General features: G+C 44.5%; 1 protein-coding gene across 7 annotated transcripts in view; it reads right to left on the reverse strand.

Annotated features, from left to right (window-relative positions):
* Window positions 1–2,824: 2,824 nt before the first annotated feature.
* Window positions 2,825–16,671, reverse strand: part of GTA2 (global transcription factor group A2) — a 49,157-nt gene continuing 35,310 nt past the window's right edge. For 3 of the 7 annotated variants that reach the window (XM_086789184.1, XM_086789187.1, XM_086789186.1), the window contains exons 19-23: window positions 4,213–4,276; window positions 4,008–4,122; window positions 3,753–3,896; window positions 3,562–3,665; window positions 2,825–3,319 (exon numbers count right to left, since the gene is read on the reverse strand). In XM_086789184.1, coding sequence (XP_086645310.1) covers window positions 3,077–3,319; window positions 3,562–3,665; window positions 3,753–3,896; window positions 4,008–4,122; window positions 4,213–4,276 — 670 coding nt within the window. In that variant the 3' untranslated portion in view covers window positions 2,825–3,076. Of the gene's footprint in view, window positions 3,320–3,561; window positions 3,666–3,752; window positions 3,897–4,007; window positions 4,123–4,212; window positions 4,298–16,671 lie in introns of all 7 variants that reach the window. The other 4 variants (XM_086789181.1, XM_086789182.1, XM_086789183.1 and 1 more) reach the window with 2 other exon arrangements.

Consider the following 16,671-nt stretch of genomic DNA (forward strand, 5'->3'; position numbering starts at 1 on the left):
AGCTCTGATTTTGCAGCCCCACTGCTTGGGCATGTGTTGAATTGCCACACAACTTGGGAATTTGTAGCTCTCCTCTTTTCTTTATCCTAACTTGCACTTGAGTGTCCACAAGTTGGGAATTCGTAGCTTTTCTCCTATCCTTCTCTTTACTCTACGATCTAAAAGTTTCTAGTGCAATTCTTACCCATTGTATCACAAGGTACTCAAAAACTAATACATCTGCTGTTGTGATATGTACCATCCTAACAAAGGAGGATGATTATTAGAAGAACGCACGTATCATGGGAGGACACAAAATTATGACTTGCGGGATTTTGTAAATAGATTCATGAGGGTCCAAATTGCATCAATATGCTAATGATTTTTACCACAAGATTGCAGGCTACATCCACATTTTAAGCCCCCGTTCTCGTGATATATCTGGTACTAAGGGGACATTTGACAACTTATTATCACCATTACTTGACAAAAAAGAGCTAGTACCTATGCCTTTTGCAAGGCATTTGGCAACATTCCCACAATAGGATCCTTCCCTAAGGATGGACCCCCCTATTGTCTATAAGGAGCTAATCAAGTCCTTCTAACTAGGTATGTGTTGACTAGTTATGTGTTGGGACACTCCACTATCAATGCTCCACATCGGGCATTGTAGAATGCTCTATCTTTGCATAGATTTCTTTAATTGCTACAAAGAGCTCAAAAATTACTTGAGCACTATTACTAGACTCCTCCTTTTGATGGCTTCAAAGTACCATTCATCTCATTTGCTTCTCGTTGTTCGACCAATCCTAAGACATTTTAAGCCTTGAGAATAGAATGCATTTAAGAATAGGATACAAGGAAGAAACAATGTAACATTCATCTCATCTACTTCCCAGTATACCAATCCTATCCTACCTTTAAAGACATATAAGAGTCTGATGCAAGGAAGAAACAATACATTATCGTGCTACTAATCACACAAACAAATTAGGCCAAGGGGTTAAGGCATTATTGGATGATTTAGCCAACAACACAACTCTCTAACTATACAAGAATTTCTTTACACAATTGGATTTCCATTCAAGATAGTGTCCAATCAAGAAGACTTCATCAACAAAGCACTCAAACTCGCAGTAAGGAATTTATGATTCTACAACAATGATTATCCAAACCAAGATGTAATGGGCAAGCTAAAGATACAATTCAAAACACTAAGAAATATTATGACAAAAATCGTCCCAACAATACCACTCTGATAGGGACAAGAAAGTAACTACGCACTTTGAGCATACAAATTATCTTACAATGTAACAAATCTCTCTCTCCAATTTAATTAATAATGCACATTTTAGAAAAAGTGGTGCCTTCGGAGTTTTCTTACCACTTATCCTTCTTTATCCTCCTCCATTCATGTCAATGTCAATCCACCATATTTATATGGATCTTCATTAATAAACTCCATGGTCAAGTTTCTTTTGTACTAATAAGTATGTTAACAATAATTGAACAACCAACTTGAGGGTTTGACAAGACGAGCTACCGTGTGTGTACAATACTTCAAAGATAAAAAATTACTAACCACCTCTAATTTCACCTCTTATTCTGCTAGGAGGGTTTCACTAGGTGTTACACCCTTTGTGTAGTTGCTAGAGGCTAACTTAGTAAATATATTTTCATCTACCAAGCTCCCTTACCTAAGAGGATCTTGAAGGCCAAGAACTAGGGGGTTACCATGAGCCATGGCATAGTTCTTCATGTTCCTAGTAAGGCATAGTGGCAAAGGTGGCCCTTTGATAGCAATAAATTCTTGGTTGATAGGGAGTAGCAGATTGAGGATGGCTAGAAGTGAGTCGTCTATTTTTTAGTAAGGGCTATAATTTAGGGTACCATCTTTAGGGTAGCGCCCTTTTGAACCCCAAAAAGGATTTTACAGACGATGAGCTGTGTGAAAGAGCGAGACTCTATGCCAACATCAAACATAACGAAATCTAGCAAAGGCTCAAGAATATCGCTCTCTTCACATACTTGAGATGATTGGAATTAACGTCTTGGTTGACAGGGAGGAGTAGATTGAGGAGGCTGGTTAGAAGTCTGAGTCACTTTTTTAGAAAGGGCTATAATCTAGGGCCTCGTCTTTAAGGTAGTTCCCTTTCAAACTACCCCCAATCAAAAAGTTAAGGTCTTTATACACAAATGGCCATGTAAAAAAGAGAGACTCCAGGCGGACTCAAATGTAATAAAATCTAGCAAAGGTTCAAGAATATTGATCTCTCTCGGGTGGATGCTTGGAATTAAACAATCATGTGATTGAAATCCTAAGACCATCCCTGGAGGTTAGCATATAAGATCAATGAAAGGATAAAAATGAGTAGGTAAACCAGGTAAATTAGGATAAAAAGAAGAGCTACGTTGTCTGGCGTTAAGAGGGGTGCCAAAAGTCCAGGGTTAGGGGTTGATTCCTAATTGACCAATTAAAAGACCAGTTTTAGCCATTTAGAGAATCTTTTTTTAATGAATTAAAATCGATAAAGACAATCTAAAAGGCAGATGACGCAACAACAATCTCCAACTGATGGCTTGCAGCTGCTCTTGATGATCAAATAACTATATTGACCACCTGATCCAATTGTGCCACCTCGAAAGTGGAATTCCTGAAAAGCTCCTCAGAACCTGAGCTGGTTAAATTTCATCTTCTTGCCTGCACAACTGTGGCCAACAGAAATCCACTAGTGTACACATGTAGGACACATCCTCCTCCTCGTTATGATATATTAGTGCCCAAGCATTACCTATCCGTAATCGAACTTTACTATTTGCTACTCTATTTACAAGAAATCACAGCTTCACCCAATGGAAAACTTGGTTATGGAAGAAAAGCTGCTGGATACATAATTTTACAGAAGCTGTCATAAATAGAATTCCAAGCATGCAACTTGAGTTTATGTTGCCATTACAAGCACATGGCAAACGGAAAATCCTTCCTGCATCCTAAATTCTAATCCTTCCCAAGGTTTGAAAGACACCATAAATCACTGGCAGCTTTTTGAATGAGGCGGCTGAATGCGTTTTAACCAGAAGTCGGTGCAAATGCTAGCTATGAATACATACGGGCCAAGTTACTCATATCTAATATTTTGATATCAAGTGTATCATCCATCTTCACAATGCCATCTGCACCATCAATTCCTATCAGCTTCCCTGTTGCATTGCGCAGCTCCCCTTGTATGATTTTGATCCTGTCTGACTTCTTTGGCACCACAAGCTCCATCTCTGATGGGTTGACAGTGAAAAGATCTCCTGCGCCAGATTGTCCTAGAGCAACTTTACAACTCCCATCCTGAGCAACAACAGTGAGGAAAATCAGAGGGGTAGAATGAAGACACAATTGTGACAATTAACAACTTCACACAGATGAGAAGGTAACTTCCTTGGCTTGCTCCTACAATTTTTATAACACATACCATGAATGGAGTAGGATCACACAATCAGACCAGCAATGCATCATGAAAAAGCTTGCACTAGAAACACAGCATGCAGAGCTATGCTTTGTAGTGTCAATATTTAGGCACAAAACTTTACAGGTAAAACTTCTTTGATGACAGAAACTTGAGGATCTTCTCCAGGCCTGCGAAGCATGACCACAACCTCTGGAAGTCCCCATCTGCTCTCTGTTTCATGACCACCTGTGCCATTTTTGGGAGCACGAGCAACTGATTTAATTTGACATTCTGAAAGGCAGACATCAAGCTTATATATAGCACCTGACTTACCAGTGATAGGTGACATTGCATCAAGACCCCCACTTCCAGGTGTCATGGGCTGACCACCAGGAGTACCAGGTAGATAAGTAGGAGCTCCCGGAGTCATGGGTGGGCCCCCAGGAGTGGAAGGAAGGTAAGGACTCGGAGCATTAGCTGTGCACAACATGCTAAAGGTAAGGTCCCGCTTCATATATTCTAGGTAATTAAGCTGCATCATTAATTAAAAAAACTATTTGCCTTGAAGAGGAAGAGTATATTGTCTACCATATGCTGGACTGTCCCTCGGTGTGCCTGCTTCACTAAAGCTTCCTCCAGGAGTGTTGGTCCACCCAGCTCCTGGAGTCGGTGCCTCATAAGGCCTCCCAGCTGGTGTACCAGGCTGAAATCTCACACAAATCAGCCAAGATTCAAACACCATCTCATTTCACATGCATTATGAGAATAGATCTACTCTGTTTCCAAGTCTTACCTGATACGGGGGAGTGCCTGCACTCCATGTTGCAGGATTTGCATCGTCCCAACCACTGTTATCTCTAAATTTTTTTCCAAAAAGCCTTTAGTCAACCCAACCTTTAATGCCATCAGCTAACCTACTATAAATGTTATAAAAAAAGCCTAAAGAAAACACAAGCTGCTCCAAAAGAATGCCTATTGATACATCAAGCCCCACAATTCAACAAACAAATGGTATATCAAAGAGCAAAAACTCCACTTCCACTACCAGCATCTTGATTTCACCTCAGGATAGGCTAATGCCTAAGGATAGCCCTTAATAAGATTGCAAGAAACGACAGAAAAATCCCTTTCAAGACCCCCTTGCGTGGGAAATAGGGGAATTGTAATACCCAGCCATTTCCTCTATTTGTAATGGCACTTCCTTTACATTGCAAGAAACGAGATTCCCAAGCTTGGAGACAACAAAATCCCTTTCAAGACCCCATTACATGGGAAATAGGGGAATTGTGTTCCCCAGCCATTTCCTCTATTTGTAATGACATTTCCTTTACATTTGTTCTCCATACATCAAGATTCAACTTTTATATTATCTAAACATCACAAGGCAATTTTCCAACTGATTTTGAGGAAACGTACATTTGATCCGACCTGAAAAACCTGTAATGAAGTGTAGTTTACACTTCAAATTCTCGTTCCCAGCTTTTAATCTGGCTTTTTCTGTTCAAGCTAAAGATCAGATTGCCAAGAATCCTCCAAGAAGATGCGCTGAAAGCAAGCCGCAGATGGGAGATGACTTAATGCATACAGCTATGTAATCACACATTGATAGTATTGTCCCTCTTAGTCTTTTAAAGGGAGGATGGAAAGGTGTCCTTTGTAAAGCACAACATAGACAACCACAAATTTGACACACTACAAATCTGCCAGCCTTACTTAGGGTGGCGGGTAAAATCTTAGCATCCTGATGGCTTCACTTGCTCAGGGTTATCATTGCCAACCAACTCCACATCGTTACTATTGGATGACTTCATGGAGTTACTACCCACTAACTCCATATATCTCCCGTGCACACGAAATCGTGCCTGCTGTCTTGGAGACAAGCAGTGACAAAAAGGGCTGGAAAAAAGTGAAAGGTTAGAGAAAACCTTATAGGATAGATGAGAAGAGCGTGACAAGACAAAAGTTCCTATGAAGGAGAGGGTACCAACCTGCCTCACACGTGTGAGAGAAGCAGTGACAAAAAGGTAACGGTTTACGGGCTGTAAAAAAGTGAAAGGTTAAGGAAAGGTCCCCTCAATGCTCTAACGCCCGCACCGGATATGGACCGAACTGTCTCACGACGTTCTGAACCCAGCTCACGTACCGCTTTAATGGGCGAACAGCCCAACCCTTGGGACGTACTACCGCCCCAAGTGGCAAAGAGCCGACATCGAGCTGCCAAACCTTCCCGTCGATGTGAACTCTTGGGGAAGATCAGCCTGTTATCCCTAGAGTAACTTTTATCCGTTGAGCGACGGCCCTTCCACTTGGCACCGTCGGATCACTAGAGAAAACCTTATAGGATAGATGAGAAGAGCGTGACAAGACAAAAGTTCCTATGAAGGAGAGGGTACCAACCTGCCTCGCACGTGAGAGAAGCACCTACGTGCCCATAAATATGAGGGCAAGCTCCTTCATAAGAGAACTATGGGAATAAAAAACATGAAAAAAGCTGTCCCACTTTTAGTGTTTTTAAAAAAAGCAAAGCTTTGCTTGTAAAACTCCCAATGTAGCCTTCCCTTATTAAAAAAATGCAAACTTGGCCCACTTTATCTTACAAAAACCGTGCTTGCTTCTTTTTTTCTTAGCCACACTTTTGCTCTCACAAGCACCCAAGAGTTGCTCTCACTGTGCATACCCGGCTAGCTATGTATAAGGTCTGCACAGACCACGCCCAAGGATTATCTGACCTAAAACCGAAACCCTAACGAGGTTTCATAGACCTGACATCGTCGTACGCATCGCATGACCGCAATGGGTTGTGGCTATCAACTCTACCAACCAGCGGTAGGCGGTAGGTCAGTGCTTCCAACCACACCCGAGCCTAAAGTCTAATTGTCGCGAGTCTGCTCGGTACCGATGGCCCCAACCTAGTGTCCCATACCACTAAGCCGAACCACCCACCTTGTAGCTCCATGGCCACAAGATCCTCCACACTTCCCTGGTAGCCGTGTCAAAGTCGGAAGTAGAAGATCGACGTCAAAGTCAGTAGTCCAAGGAGGAAGGATGACAGTGTCCACCCTATCATCAAGTTTTGCAAGAGGGGATGTCACGTGTATGCTCGTGCCATGGCTTAGTCCTCAACATGAACAGCATAATCCTTAATTAGGACAGCATTCAGAGCATCAACATCAGTATCACCATCATCATCAGCAACAACTACATCAGCATCATCATGGAGGGTCTAGGAACCCAGTCGGTAGCCATCAAAGGCAACCAGCCGGCAGTCAGCAGCCATCATGGGGTCCTAAACATGCAGGCGCCAGTCTACAAGTAGTCAGCTAGCACATGGGCAGCAAAACATTACAATCAGCGCATCATTTATACCACAATTTCATGAATATTCCATGTCCAGAGCAGGCCAACAAGTCATTCAGTCATTGTACCATAAAATACAAGAAAACCTGACACCAACTATCTCTCTCTTTTTCTCTCTCCTCTGTCTTAATCATGTTTAATCAGCATCTTATTCTTAATCAAGCTTAGGGTTGTGGATCAGTACAACAAGGCTTCCGCGCATGCAACAATAAGTGTGTGTGTGTGTGTGTGTGTGTGTGTGTGTGTGAGAGAGAGAGAGAGAGAGGAACAATAAAGACGAGGTACACCTGATTGGGTCCCAAATAACCTCTGAAGGACACCCACCAAGGATTGGTGTCTTTGTTTATTGAATGGTGAGAAAAAGTCTGAAATCTGTAAGCACACCTTACTGTAAATCTGCAGCCTGAGTTACCTGACTCTTGACCTTCAAGTTCACCTTCCTTGGGAATTCTGTTGGCTGTCCTAGCCCTTGAATGCCTTCAGCACTTTGTGAATATGAGATGATTAATGACTAGACAAAGCCTATGTTTTTATACTTACCAAAAGGGATGGTCGGTTTGCTGAAAAGGGGTCAGCCTGTTTCATTAAACCCCACGACCTGTTTTGTGTAGCCCTTTTATTAGGCGCCTTTTTCCCATGGAAATTCTGGCTGCTGGCCGCCTACTGTGCTGGCCCTCCATGGGCTGGCCGACTGGCTGTGCACGCTCTTCTAAGGGCTACAGCCCCTTTGGCTCGCTGCCAGGCTGCCCAAGCTTGCTAGGGCTGGCCGTCAGCCAGTCCATGCCCGTAGTGGCTGGCTGACTAGGCCTATGCCCTATAAGGGCTGGCCAGTATATGCTATGGGGCTTTATGGGCCAAAGCCATGGCCCATGGGCTGGCCCCACATGGCCCAAGTGTTGGGTGCCATGGATAAACCCATGGCCCCTAAACTCTATGCAAATCTACATGCATCTACATGCTTCATCAAGTGCCTTGCATCTAGCTACAAGCATGTCTATGCTTGGAACACCTATCATCATTTCAGAGACAATGACTCCAAGTACAAACTAGCACTACTTCATGTGCGGGGCTTGCACACCTGACCAAGACCATGTACGGGACTCGTACACCTGACTTGGACTCTTACAGTGGAATCCTGGCTGACCCGTCCCAAGACTGGGGATCAAAAGGGACCAGTTACCACTCCAACTCCTGCACCTGTTGTAGAGATATGTCCACGTGGCATTCAAGTGCAAGATGCACGTGGCATCCCCTTCTGCTTTACTTGACAAAAGCTGCGAAGCCTCCCAATAGTCCATCAATAATGCCGAATAATCTTCGAAGAAGTTCTTGTAAAGCCACATTGCTTCATGTGTCCCTCGGTCTGCCGTGTTTGAAACAATGCAAGAGGATCTATTCCAAAACCAAACTTCAGCTTCGTCCACCATGTATGGTTCCTATTCGTCGTGGACATCGGAGAGAGGACTCAGGAGGTCCAGTATAAGGCTTCAACCAACTGACATGGAACACATCATGCATGGTCCAATTGGGAGGTAGCTTTCACTTCATAGAAACCTCATTGTTCTTCTTTAGAATGGGTAAGGGTCCAAAGCTTCGAAACGATAACTTTGGGCATCGCCAACCTTTGCTTCATGATCCTAAGATATACCCAATCTCCTTCCGAGAAGATCACATCTCCTCTGTCCTTGTTGGCTTGTCGAGTATAGGCCTCCTGTGCTTTAGCCAACCTCTCTTTCACATACTCCAAAATCTCCTGGTAAGACTCCGTCAACTTGTTAGCTTCAAGCACGTCCTGGTCAAAAAATACTCGAACGGTCTTGTAAATGCCACCTTGTATGGAGTCCTGCCAATAGCTGAAGAAAAAGAGTCATTCAACACAACTTGAATTAAAGGCAAAAACTATTCTCACTTACCTTGTTGGTCGTGAACATAACACTTCAGCATGTTCAAGCAAAGAGAGAAAGAAAGATTGATGTATACTTGATGCAACGACAAATGATAGCACCGTACAAATGATAGCTCGATTGATGTGTAAATCTTCCAAGTACAATGCTCTTTTATAGGCTAAAAACCGGACAACAAACAGGCGGCAGAAAACATGGGGACAGACAAGGTCCATAAGGTTTAACTAAGAAAACGCACCATTCTTGGTCAAAAAGCAAGAAAAAAAAGTCAAACAAGATTGACCGCGAGCCAAGGGCAAGCCGGACCAAAAAGCAAAAAGGAGCTTTCTCAAAAAGCAGCTCTAAGGCCAAAAAGCAAGGCCTTAAAGTCAGAAAAAGCAAAGCACCAAAAGTCAAGCAATATTTTATTAATAAAAGAAGAAAGCAAAGCAAAAGCATTGGTTTTCGCAAAAACCCGGGCCCTTTTCAAGTATAAAAAGGCTTCAACCTCTCTTGTAGCACATGGAGTAAGATCATTGAAGAAGCTTGACGATCATCTACTTCTTTCACCATCATCAAGGAGTAACCATCAATGTGGAAGGGTGTGTGAAAGTTCTTCATCAAAAGGCATGGCCATCATCATTAAAGGCTGGGAGCTCAATGTCACCAACTTCGTCAACTTCACCGAGTGTAGCTTCACCTTACCACCAACTCTTGGACGCCACCATTGGAGTTGCTGCCTCTTCTTTTTCCCCTTATCTGCCAATGCCACCTACTGTAGTTGGCCACCACTGCTGTACCATAAGTATCTCCGCCAGCCCACCATGGCCGCTGCCACTGTACCATAAGTATCTCCGCCAGCCTGCCATGTGTGCTGTTTGCGCCATCTAATTAGCACCACCACCTGAACCAACCGGCGCCAGCCTCCACCTGCTGCCCAACACTGCCTGTGCCAATACTGTTGCAAGCACTTCTGCTACATCTGCCAGCACTGCTCTACAGCTGTCAGCGCTGCTTCTACAGTTGCTGCCAGCGCTACTTCCCTGCCTGGCTGTGCCTACTAGCATCATCTGAAGCCCACAGCACCCTGTTGCTGATACCTATTCATTATGCGCTGTTGCCAAGCGCCGACACCGGCGCACATCAGCAAATCAAACCAGTGGGTTCAGCTGTAGCACAGCCAGGCAGCGTGGCAGTAAGTGGCACAGGGGGCTTCAAGTGGCACAGCACATGCCACAACAGCTCAGGTGGAACTGGCCAGAACAGCAGGTGGCGGCTGTAGTTCAGTGGATTCACGCCGCCGATCACCTGAGCAGAACCAATGCCGCCTGTGCATGCCTGGCTGCACTGCCACCCGTCAAGAACTCCCTACTTTCATGTGTACTCATTCCTGACTGTATACCCCTGTGCATCCTTTTGAGGGCTGATTTTGGGTATCAACTCTACAGCTGGACAACATATACCTGTCACCTATGTATGTGCTTGGTGTTACTTGGATTCGAACTTGGACATAGAGCTTGGATTCGAACTTGGACAACATATACCTGTCACCTATGTATGTGCTTGGTGTTACTTAGATTCGAACTTAGACATAGAGCTTGGATATGGAACATAGAGCTTGGACATGAAGCATAGACATGGAGAACTTGGACACAGAGCTTGGGCATGGAACTTGGACATGAACATGGAAGCTTGAACTTGAGCATAGACATGGATAACTTGGACATAGAGCTTGGGTATGGACTTGGATCTGGATATGGACTGGGATTTAGACTTGGATTTGTTTCTGGACTTGGATCTGGATTCATTAGATTTGGATCTGGTACTAGCCCGGTGAGAGATACTTGTGGGTCATCCCCATGGTGTGCTCGGCATCAAAGATCTCATGCCTCGACATCAACATTGACTTGGATATCCTACATCGACATATCTGTTTGTTTTGTATTCATTGATTGTATTGATCCTGGCCAACGTGCCCGTGGATTGTTCCTAAATAAATTCCTGAAAGGGGGCGAGGCCTGTTCCCCACTCAATGTGGGGAACATGCCTTGCCCCCTTTCAGGAATTATTAGACTTGGATTTGGATTCATTAGACTTGGATCTGGTACTAGCCCGGTGAGAGATACTTGTGGGTCATCCCCGTGGTGTGCTCGCCATCAAAGATCTCGTGCCTCGACATCGACATTGACTTGGATATCCTACATTGACATATCTGTTTGTTTTGTATTCATTGATTGTATTGATCCTAGCCAGCGTGCCCGTATATGTTCCTGAATAAATTCCTGAAAGGAGGCAAGGCCTATTCCCCGCTCAATGTGTATTGTGCAAGATCCCTATTCCCTTCTCTCTCTCTCCCCTCTCTCTCTATATCTTTATCTCTTGGACACATGATTGAGTCTGTCCTTGTATGCCCCGCTGGGCTTACAGTGGTTTCAGAGCAGGATTTCTCTTGAAGAAACTTTCTTGGGGTGACCGAGCCATGTCGAGAGCAAAGGGAGACCAAGGGCCTCATGTAGGGAATAACTAAGAGGCCGATCCAGGACTTCAGGATGGGAACCATGGTCATCAGAATGATACTCTGTCAACAATTCAAGCAATTTCTCAGAGACGAAGAAGTCCTTGCTTGGAGAACCAAGAGGGAACAGGATCAAAGAAGAGCTCAAATGTTTGAAAATTTCATCAAGGATCGAGCCACCAAAGCCAAGGGAGTTGAAGCTGCTAAAGCTTATCTCAGAAGGATCTAGAGCTACTTGGTCTTTCTCGTGGGGGGGACAAGGAGGCTACTCATAGGCCTGCTATCTCAAATGCTGCTTCTTCAAAACAGGTAAGGGAAAGAAGGGACACTTGGTTGCAAATTGTCTCGACAAGCCAAAGTAAGAAACCAGAGAGATTGGAAGACCATCAGATTGACATCGTGCCAAGATGCTCAACAAGAGGAGATTATTAAGCAAATGACCGAACTATTGGAAAAGGGTTTGATTAGACCTAGCTCAATATTTTTATGCTCCTCGGTCTTATTGGTTCATAAAAAGAATGGTTCTTGGCGTATGTGTATTGATTACAAGGCTCTTAACAAGATCACTGTGAAGAACAGGTTTCCTATTCCTAGGATTGACGATATCCTTGATAGATTGGATGGAGCCACTATCTTTAGTAGGATTGACTTGAAGAGTGGTTACCATCTAGTCACGATTATTCGGGAGGACATTCGCAAGCTTGCATTCAAGACCACTTTTTGGACTCTATGAGTATTTGGTGATGCCCTTTGGTCTTACCAATGCCATGGCTACTTTCAACTGAATGATGGAAAAAATATTCGAGAAAATGAAAAGTTTGCAACTACTTTCTTAGATAACATCATTGTGCGAAAGACAATCGAAAGCATTTGGATATGGTATTTCAGGAACTCCGCAAGCACAAGTTATATCTGAACGGCAAGACGAGTGAGTTCTTTCTTCTTTTTTTGGCAAAATTCACTACTTGGACCACATAGTGTCCAAGGAAGGAGTCGGGATGGATCTAGACAAGGTCAAGGCTATTACGAAATGGCCAGAGTTAACTAGTGTGCATGCAGTTCGAAGTTTCCTTAGCTTATGCTCTTACTGCAGGAAGTTTATCAAGTGATTTGCTGTGGTAACAAGATGATTTGACAAAGAAAGCCATGGGATTTTGGTGGACCAATGCTGAAAAAGAATCTTTTCAAGCATTACATTAAAGTTCTATGCTAGCAAAGGACCAGATTTATCAAAGTCTTTTATGGTAGGGTGTGATGCCTCAGGAGATTGCATTGGAGCAGTCTTGAACCAAGCAGGCCATGTTGTGGCTTATGAATGTCCAAGACAACAAGGAAGCAGATGCATTATCTTGGAGACCCTTTAGCCATGCGGTTTCTATGGGTTACCATATGGATTTCACTTTGATGAAGGATCCTTATGCTACCAAAGAGGATTTCAAAGATGTTTTGAAACAGATTGCAGAATCGAGATTTGGTGACTTTTTATGTCATCAAGTAGGGTTTTCATAGTCACAAGGGACGGGGGACGGTAATGGGGGAGACGGGGACGGGACGGGGGACGGCCATATGTAGGGAACGGGGACGGGGGTAGAAACGGCACTTAAAATTACTTTGTCAGTACCACCCACTCGCCTATACAGGCAAAGCTTGCATGTCCATGGCTGTGCACCACCTCCATGAGGGGATGGGGTGTGATTGACCTCATCCCACCATGACACATGTCCATCCCGTCGTCCTACGGGTAGTTGGAACTTGGAAGAGCCACTGCCACGAAGAGGATGCCATGGATGATGGAAGTCTCCTTGTCACTTGATAGCTTGAGAGAGAGAGAGAGAGAGAGAGAGAGAGAGAGAGAGAGTGAGGCTTGAGCCTTGAGAATTGAGGGAGAACTTGAGTGTGAGGATGGGTGGGGGTGTGTGTGTGTGAAGCTTGAGAGAGAGTGTGTGTGAGGGAGAGTGTGTGTCTTGAGAGGCTACAGCTTGCTTGTGTGAGAGCTTGAAACTTGAGACCTTGGCCCTTGAGGCTTGCCGCTTGAGGGAAAGAGAGTGTGTGTGTGTGTGTGTGTGTGTGTGAAGCTAAAGCTTGAAGTGTGAGAGGGAGTGTGTGTGTGTGTGTCTTCTTATAGGGAGGGAGGCAAGAGAGAGGCCAAGGCCCAAAGCCTCATAGGCTCAAGGCCTATGGGCCAAGGCTAAAGGCCCATGAAAAGCCTCTCCCAAACGGCCAAAAGGTCAAAAATGTGACCATTGCCCAAACAGTAACCTGCAGGCGTTCCCATGCAGTCGTCCCCCACAACCGTCCCCTCTTGGATCCGTCCCCGGAACGCCGTCCCTTGTGAGGGATGCCCAGCTGGGGACGTCCATCCGTCCCCGTCCCACAGTGTTCCCGGGACGGCGTCCCTCCGTTCCAAGGGTCCGTCCCCTCCGTCCCCTGTGACTATGAGGGTTTTCTTATGATGCAAACCCAGCTTATGTGTGACACAAGGAATTGAGGCCAAGGTAATGGAAGAGTGTCATGCTCCTTCTTACATGGGGCATAGAGACACTTGACTACACTTCAAGCTTTCGAGAACTATTTCTATTGGCCTACTGTAAGGAAGGACATTGAACCTTATGATTCGAGAATGTTTGGTTTGTCACAAGGTCAAGTTTAATCAACAAACACCAACAGGATTATTGCACCCATTGAATGTTCTATGGAAGAATATTGCTATGGATTTTATCTTTGGATTGCCAAAGTCAGGAAATGATAGTATATGGACCTTTCTCAGGATACCAAGAATCGGTTTGACCTTTCAAATCATTGGAGGACACATAATGCCTTCCATGACAATTTATTGAAACCATGTACAAGTTACCCTCAGAGGAGCCTATTTTGGAGGATCCACTAGGGGTGGACGAGCCAGAAGAGATTGTGTTTCATTCTATGAGAAAAAGAGGAAAGACAGTGGTCAGAAAGTTCCAAGTTGAATTATTCGCTATTGAATGCGAAATGGATACCAGAGAAGTACTTATAGGACTATCCAGATATACTTAGAGCTTATGAAGAAACCGTTGGTCCAAATGTATTTGAAGTACAAATATGAACGTCTTGCAATCAAGACAAAATCAAGAGGAGGGGATTGTGCCTCTAGCTCTCTTCATATATATATATATATATATATATATATATATATATATATATATATATATATATATATATATATATATATAATGGTTATTTAGACATGCTCTAGGTGGCAACGATGCCCAATAGCCCAAGGAGCAAGATTTGTATATGGGAGGCAACGTTGCCAGATGACCCATTAGACGGGAACGATGCCAAATGTATTGGACTTCACAGTCAGACGGTCATTCCGACCAGATAGCCCAGATGATTGTATTGGACTTCGCAGTCAGGCAGTCATTGCGACCAGATGGCCCAAATGACTGTATTGGACTTCGCAGTCAGGCAGTCATTGTGACCAGATAGCCGAGATGACTGCATTGGACTTCGCAATCGGGCAGTCATTGCAACCAAATGGCCCATTTGACTGTATTGGATTTTACAGTCAGGTGGTCATTGCAACCAAATGGCCCAGATGATTGTATTGGACTTCGCAGTCAGGCGGTCATTTGCAACCAAATAGCCCATATGACTGTATTGGATCTCATAGTCGGGCAGTCAATGTGGCCAGATGACCCAGATGACTATGGAAGAAGCCTCAGGCGGTCCTAGTGACTAGATGGCCTTGAGGATAGTCTGAGCGATCCTAGTGGCCAGATGGCTCAGCACAGTTTCGATGAAACCAAACAGGACAATCCATGAACAGGAGGATCATTACTTGTGCATTGCATACTAATGTATATTTGAATTTCTTTGATTTTGTGTGCTGTTTTTGATGCGTGGACAATGCTTGGATTTATGGCATGTGATAGTCCACTGGGCTCCAGACTACCTGGCCAGTACCTGGAATACCCAATAGACGCGAATGATGCATACTTGTTTGTTGACTAGCTTGTGTTTAGTTTTTGCAAGAGGTAAGTGTGCATTTATTTTATCTAACACATGTAAAGCCATGAAGTAGTACCATCAAGAACAAAGCTATTGGTCAAAGAAAAGACACTGAGATGTTGCTAGATGAGTACATGACACCACAGAAATGGGAAAGACCAGATGCACAAGCTCACCAGATGGGGCTAGTACCTTGAAACACATGTATGTACTTGATGTACCTTGAAACATATGGATGTACTTGATGTACCATGGACATATGGATATACTTGCAAGATATCGACATGCTTGGAACACTTGCGGTCCACAGTTGAGGACAACTGCGATGTAAGAGGAAGGGAATGTAACTATTTGGTCCTCCTAGCTCTATTTCACATGATGAAACCCATGCCCAGACACCAGACAAGTGGGAGAAGACATGGAGACAAGGTCCATAAGGTTTGAATAAGAAAAAGCACCATTCTTGGTCAAAAAGCAAGAAAAAGCAAAAAGTCAAACACAGGGTCGACCGCGAGCCAAGGACACCATTGGAAAGAGGAGGCTGACCCGGACCAAAAAGCTAAAAGACACTTTCTTAAAAAGCAGCTCTAAGGCCAAAAAGCAAGGCCTAAAACCCAAAAAAAAAAAGCAAAGCACCAAAAGTTGAGCAATATTTTATTAATAAAAGAAGAAAGCAACGTAAAAGCATTGCTTTTGGCAAAAACCAAGGTCCTCTTCAATATAAAAAGACTTGAACCTCTCTTGTAGCACATGGAGTAAGATCACTGAAGAGGCTTGACGATTATCTACTTCTTCACCATCATCAAGGAGTAATCGTCGATGTGGAAGGGTGTGTGAAAGTTCTTCATCAAAAGGGCCATCATCATTAAAGGCTGGAAGCTCAACGTCACCAACTTCGTCAACTTCACCAAGTGTGGAGCTTCACCTTACCACCAACTGTTGATCGCCACCCATTGGAGTTGCTGCCTCTTCTTCTTCCCCTTATCTGCAAACACCACCTACTGTAGTTGACCGCCGCTGTTGTACCATAAGTATCTCCGCCAGCCTGCCATATGTGCTGTTTGCGCCAGCTAATTAGCACCACCACCTGAACCAATCGGCACCAGCCTCCACCTGCTGCCCAGCACCGCCCGCAGCCGCCTTGTGCGCCACGCTGCCAATACTGTTACCAGCGCTGCTGATACATCTGCCAGCGCGCTGCTTCTACAGCTGCTACCGGCACTCCTCTGCCTGGCTGTGCCTACTAGCACCATCTGAAGCCCACAGCGCCCTGTTGCTGATACCTATTCGCTGTGCGCTGTTGCGCAACACCAACACCCCACTGAGCTACAGCCGCCACCTGCTGTTCTGGCCAGTGCCACCTGAGCTGTTGTGCTGTGCCACTTGAAGCGCCCTGTGCCACTTTACTGCCACTGGCTGTGCTACAGCTGAACCCACTGGTTTGATTTGCTGATGTGCGCCATTCACGCCGCCAATCACCTGAGCAGAACCAATGCCGCCTGTGCAT

The sequence above is a fragment of the Cibotium barometz genome, chromosome 53 (assembly GCF_041138505.1).
Source record: "Cibotium barometz isolate CiBa-2024 chromosome 53, ASM4113850v1, whole genome shotgun sequence".
In the NCBI taxonomy this organism is placed as follows: Eukaryota; Viridiplantae; Streptophyta; class Polypodiopsida; order Cyatheales; family Cibotiaceae; genus Cibotium; species Cibotium barometz.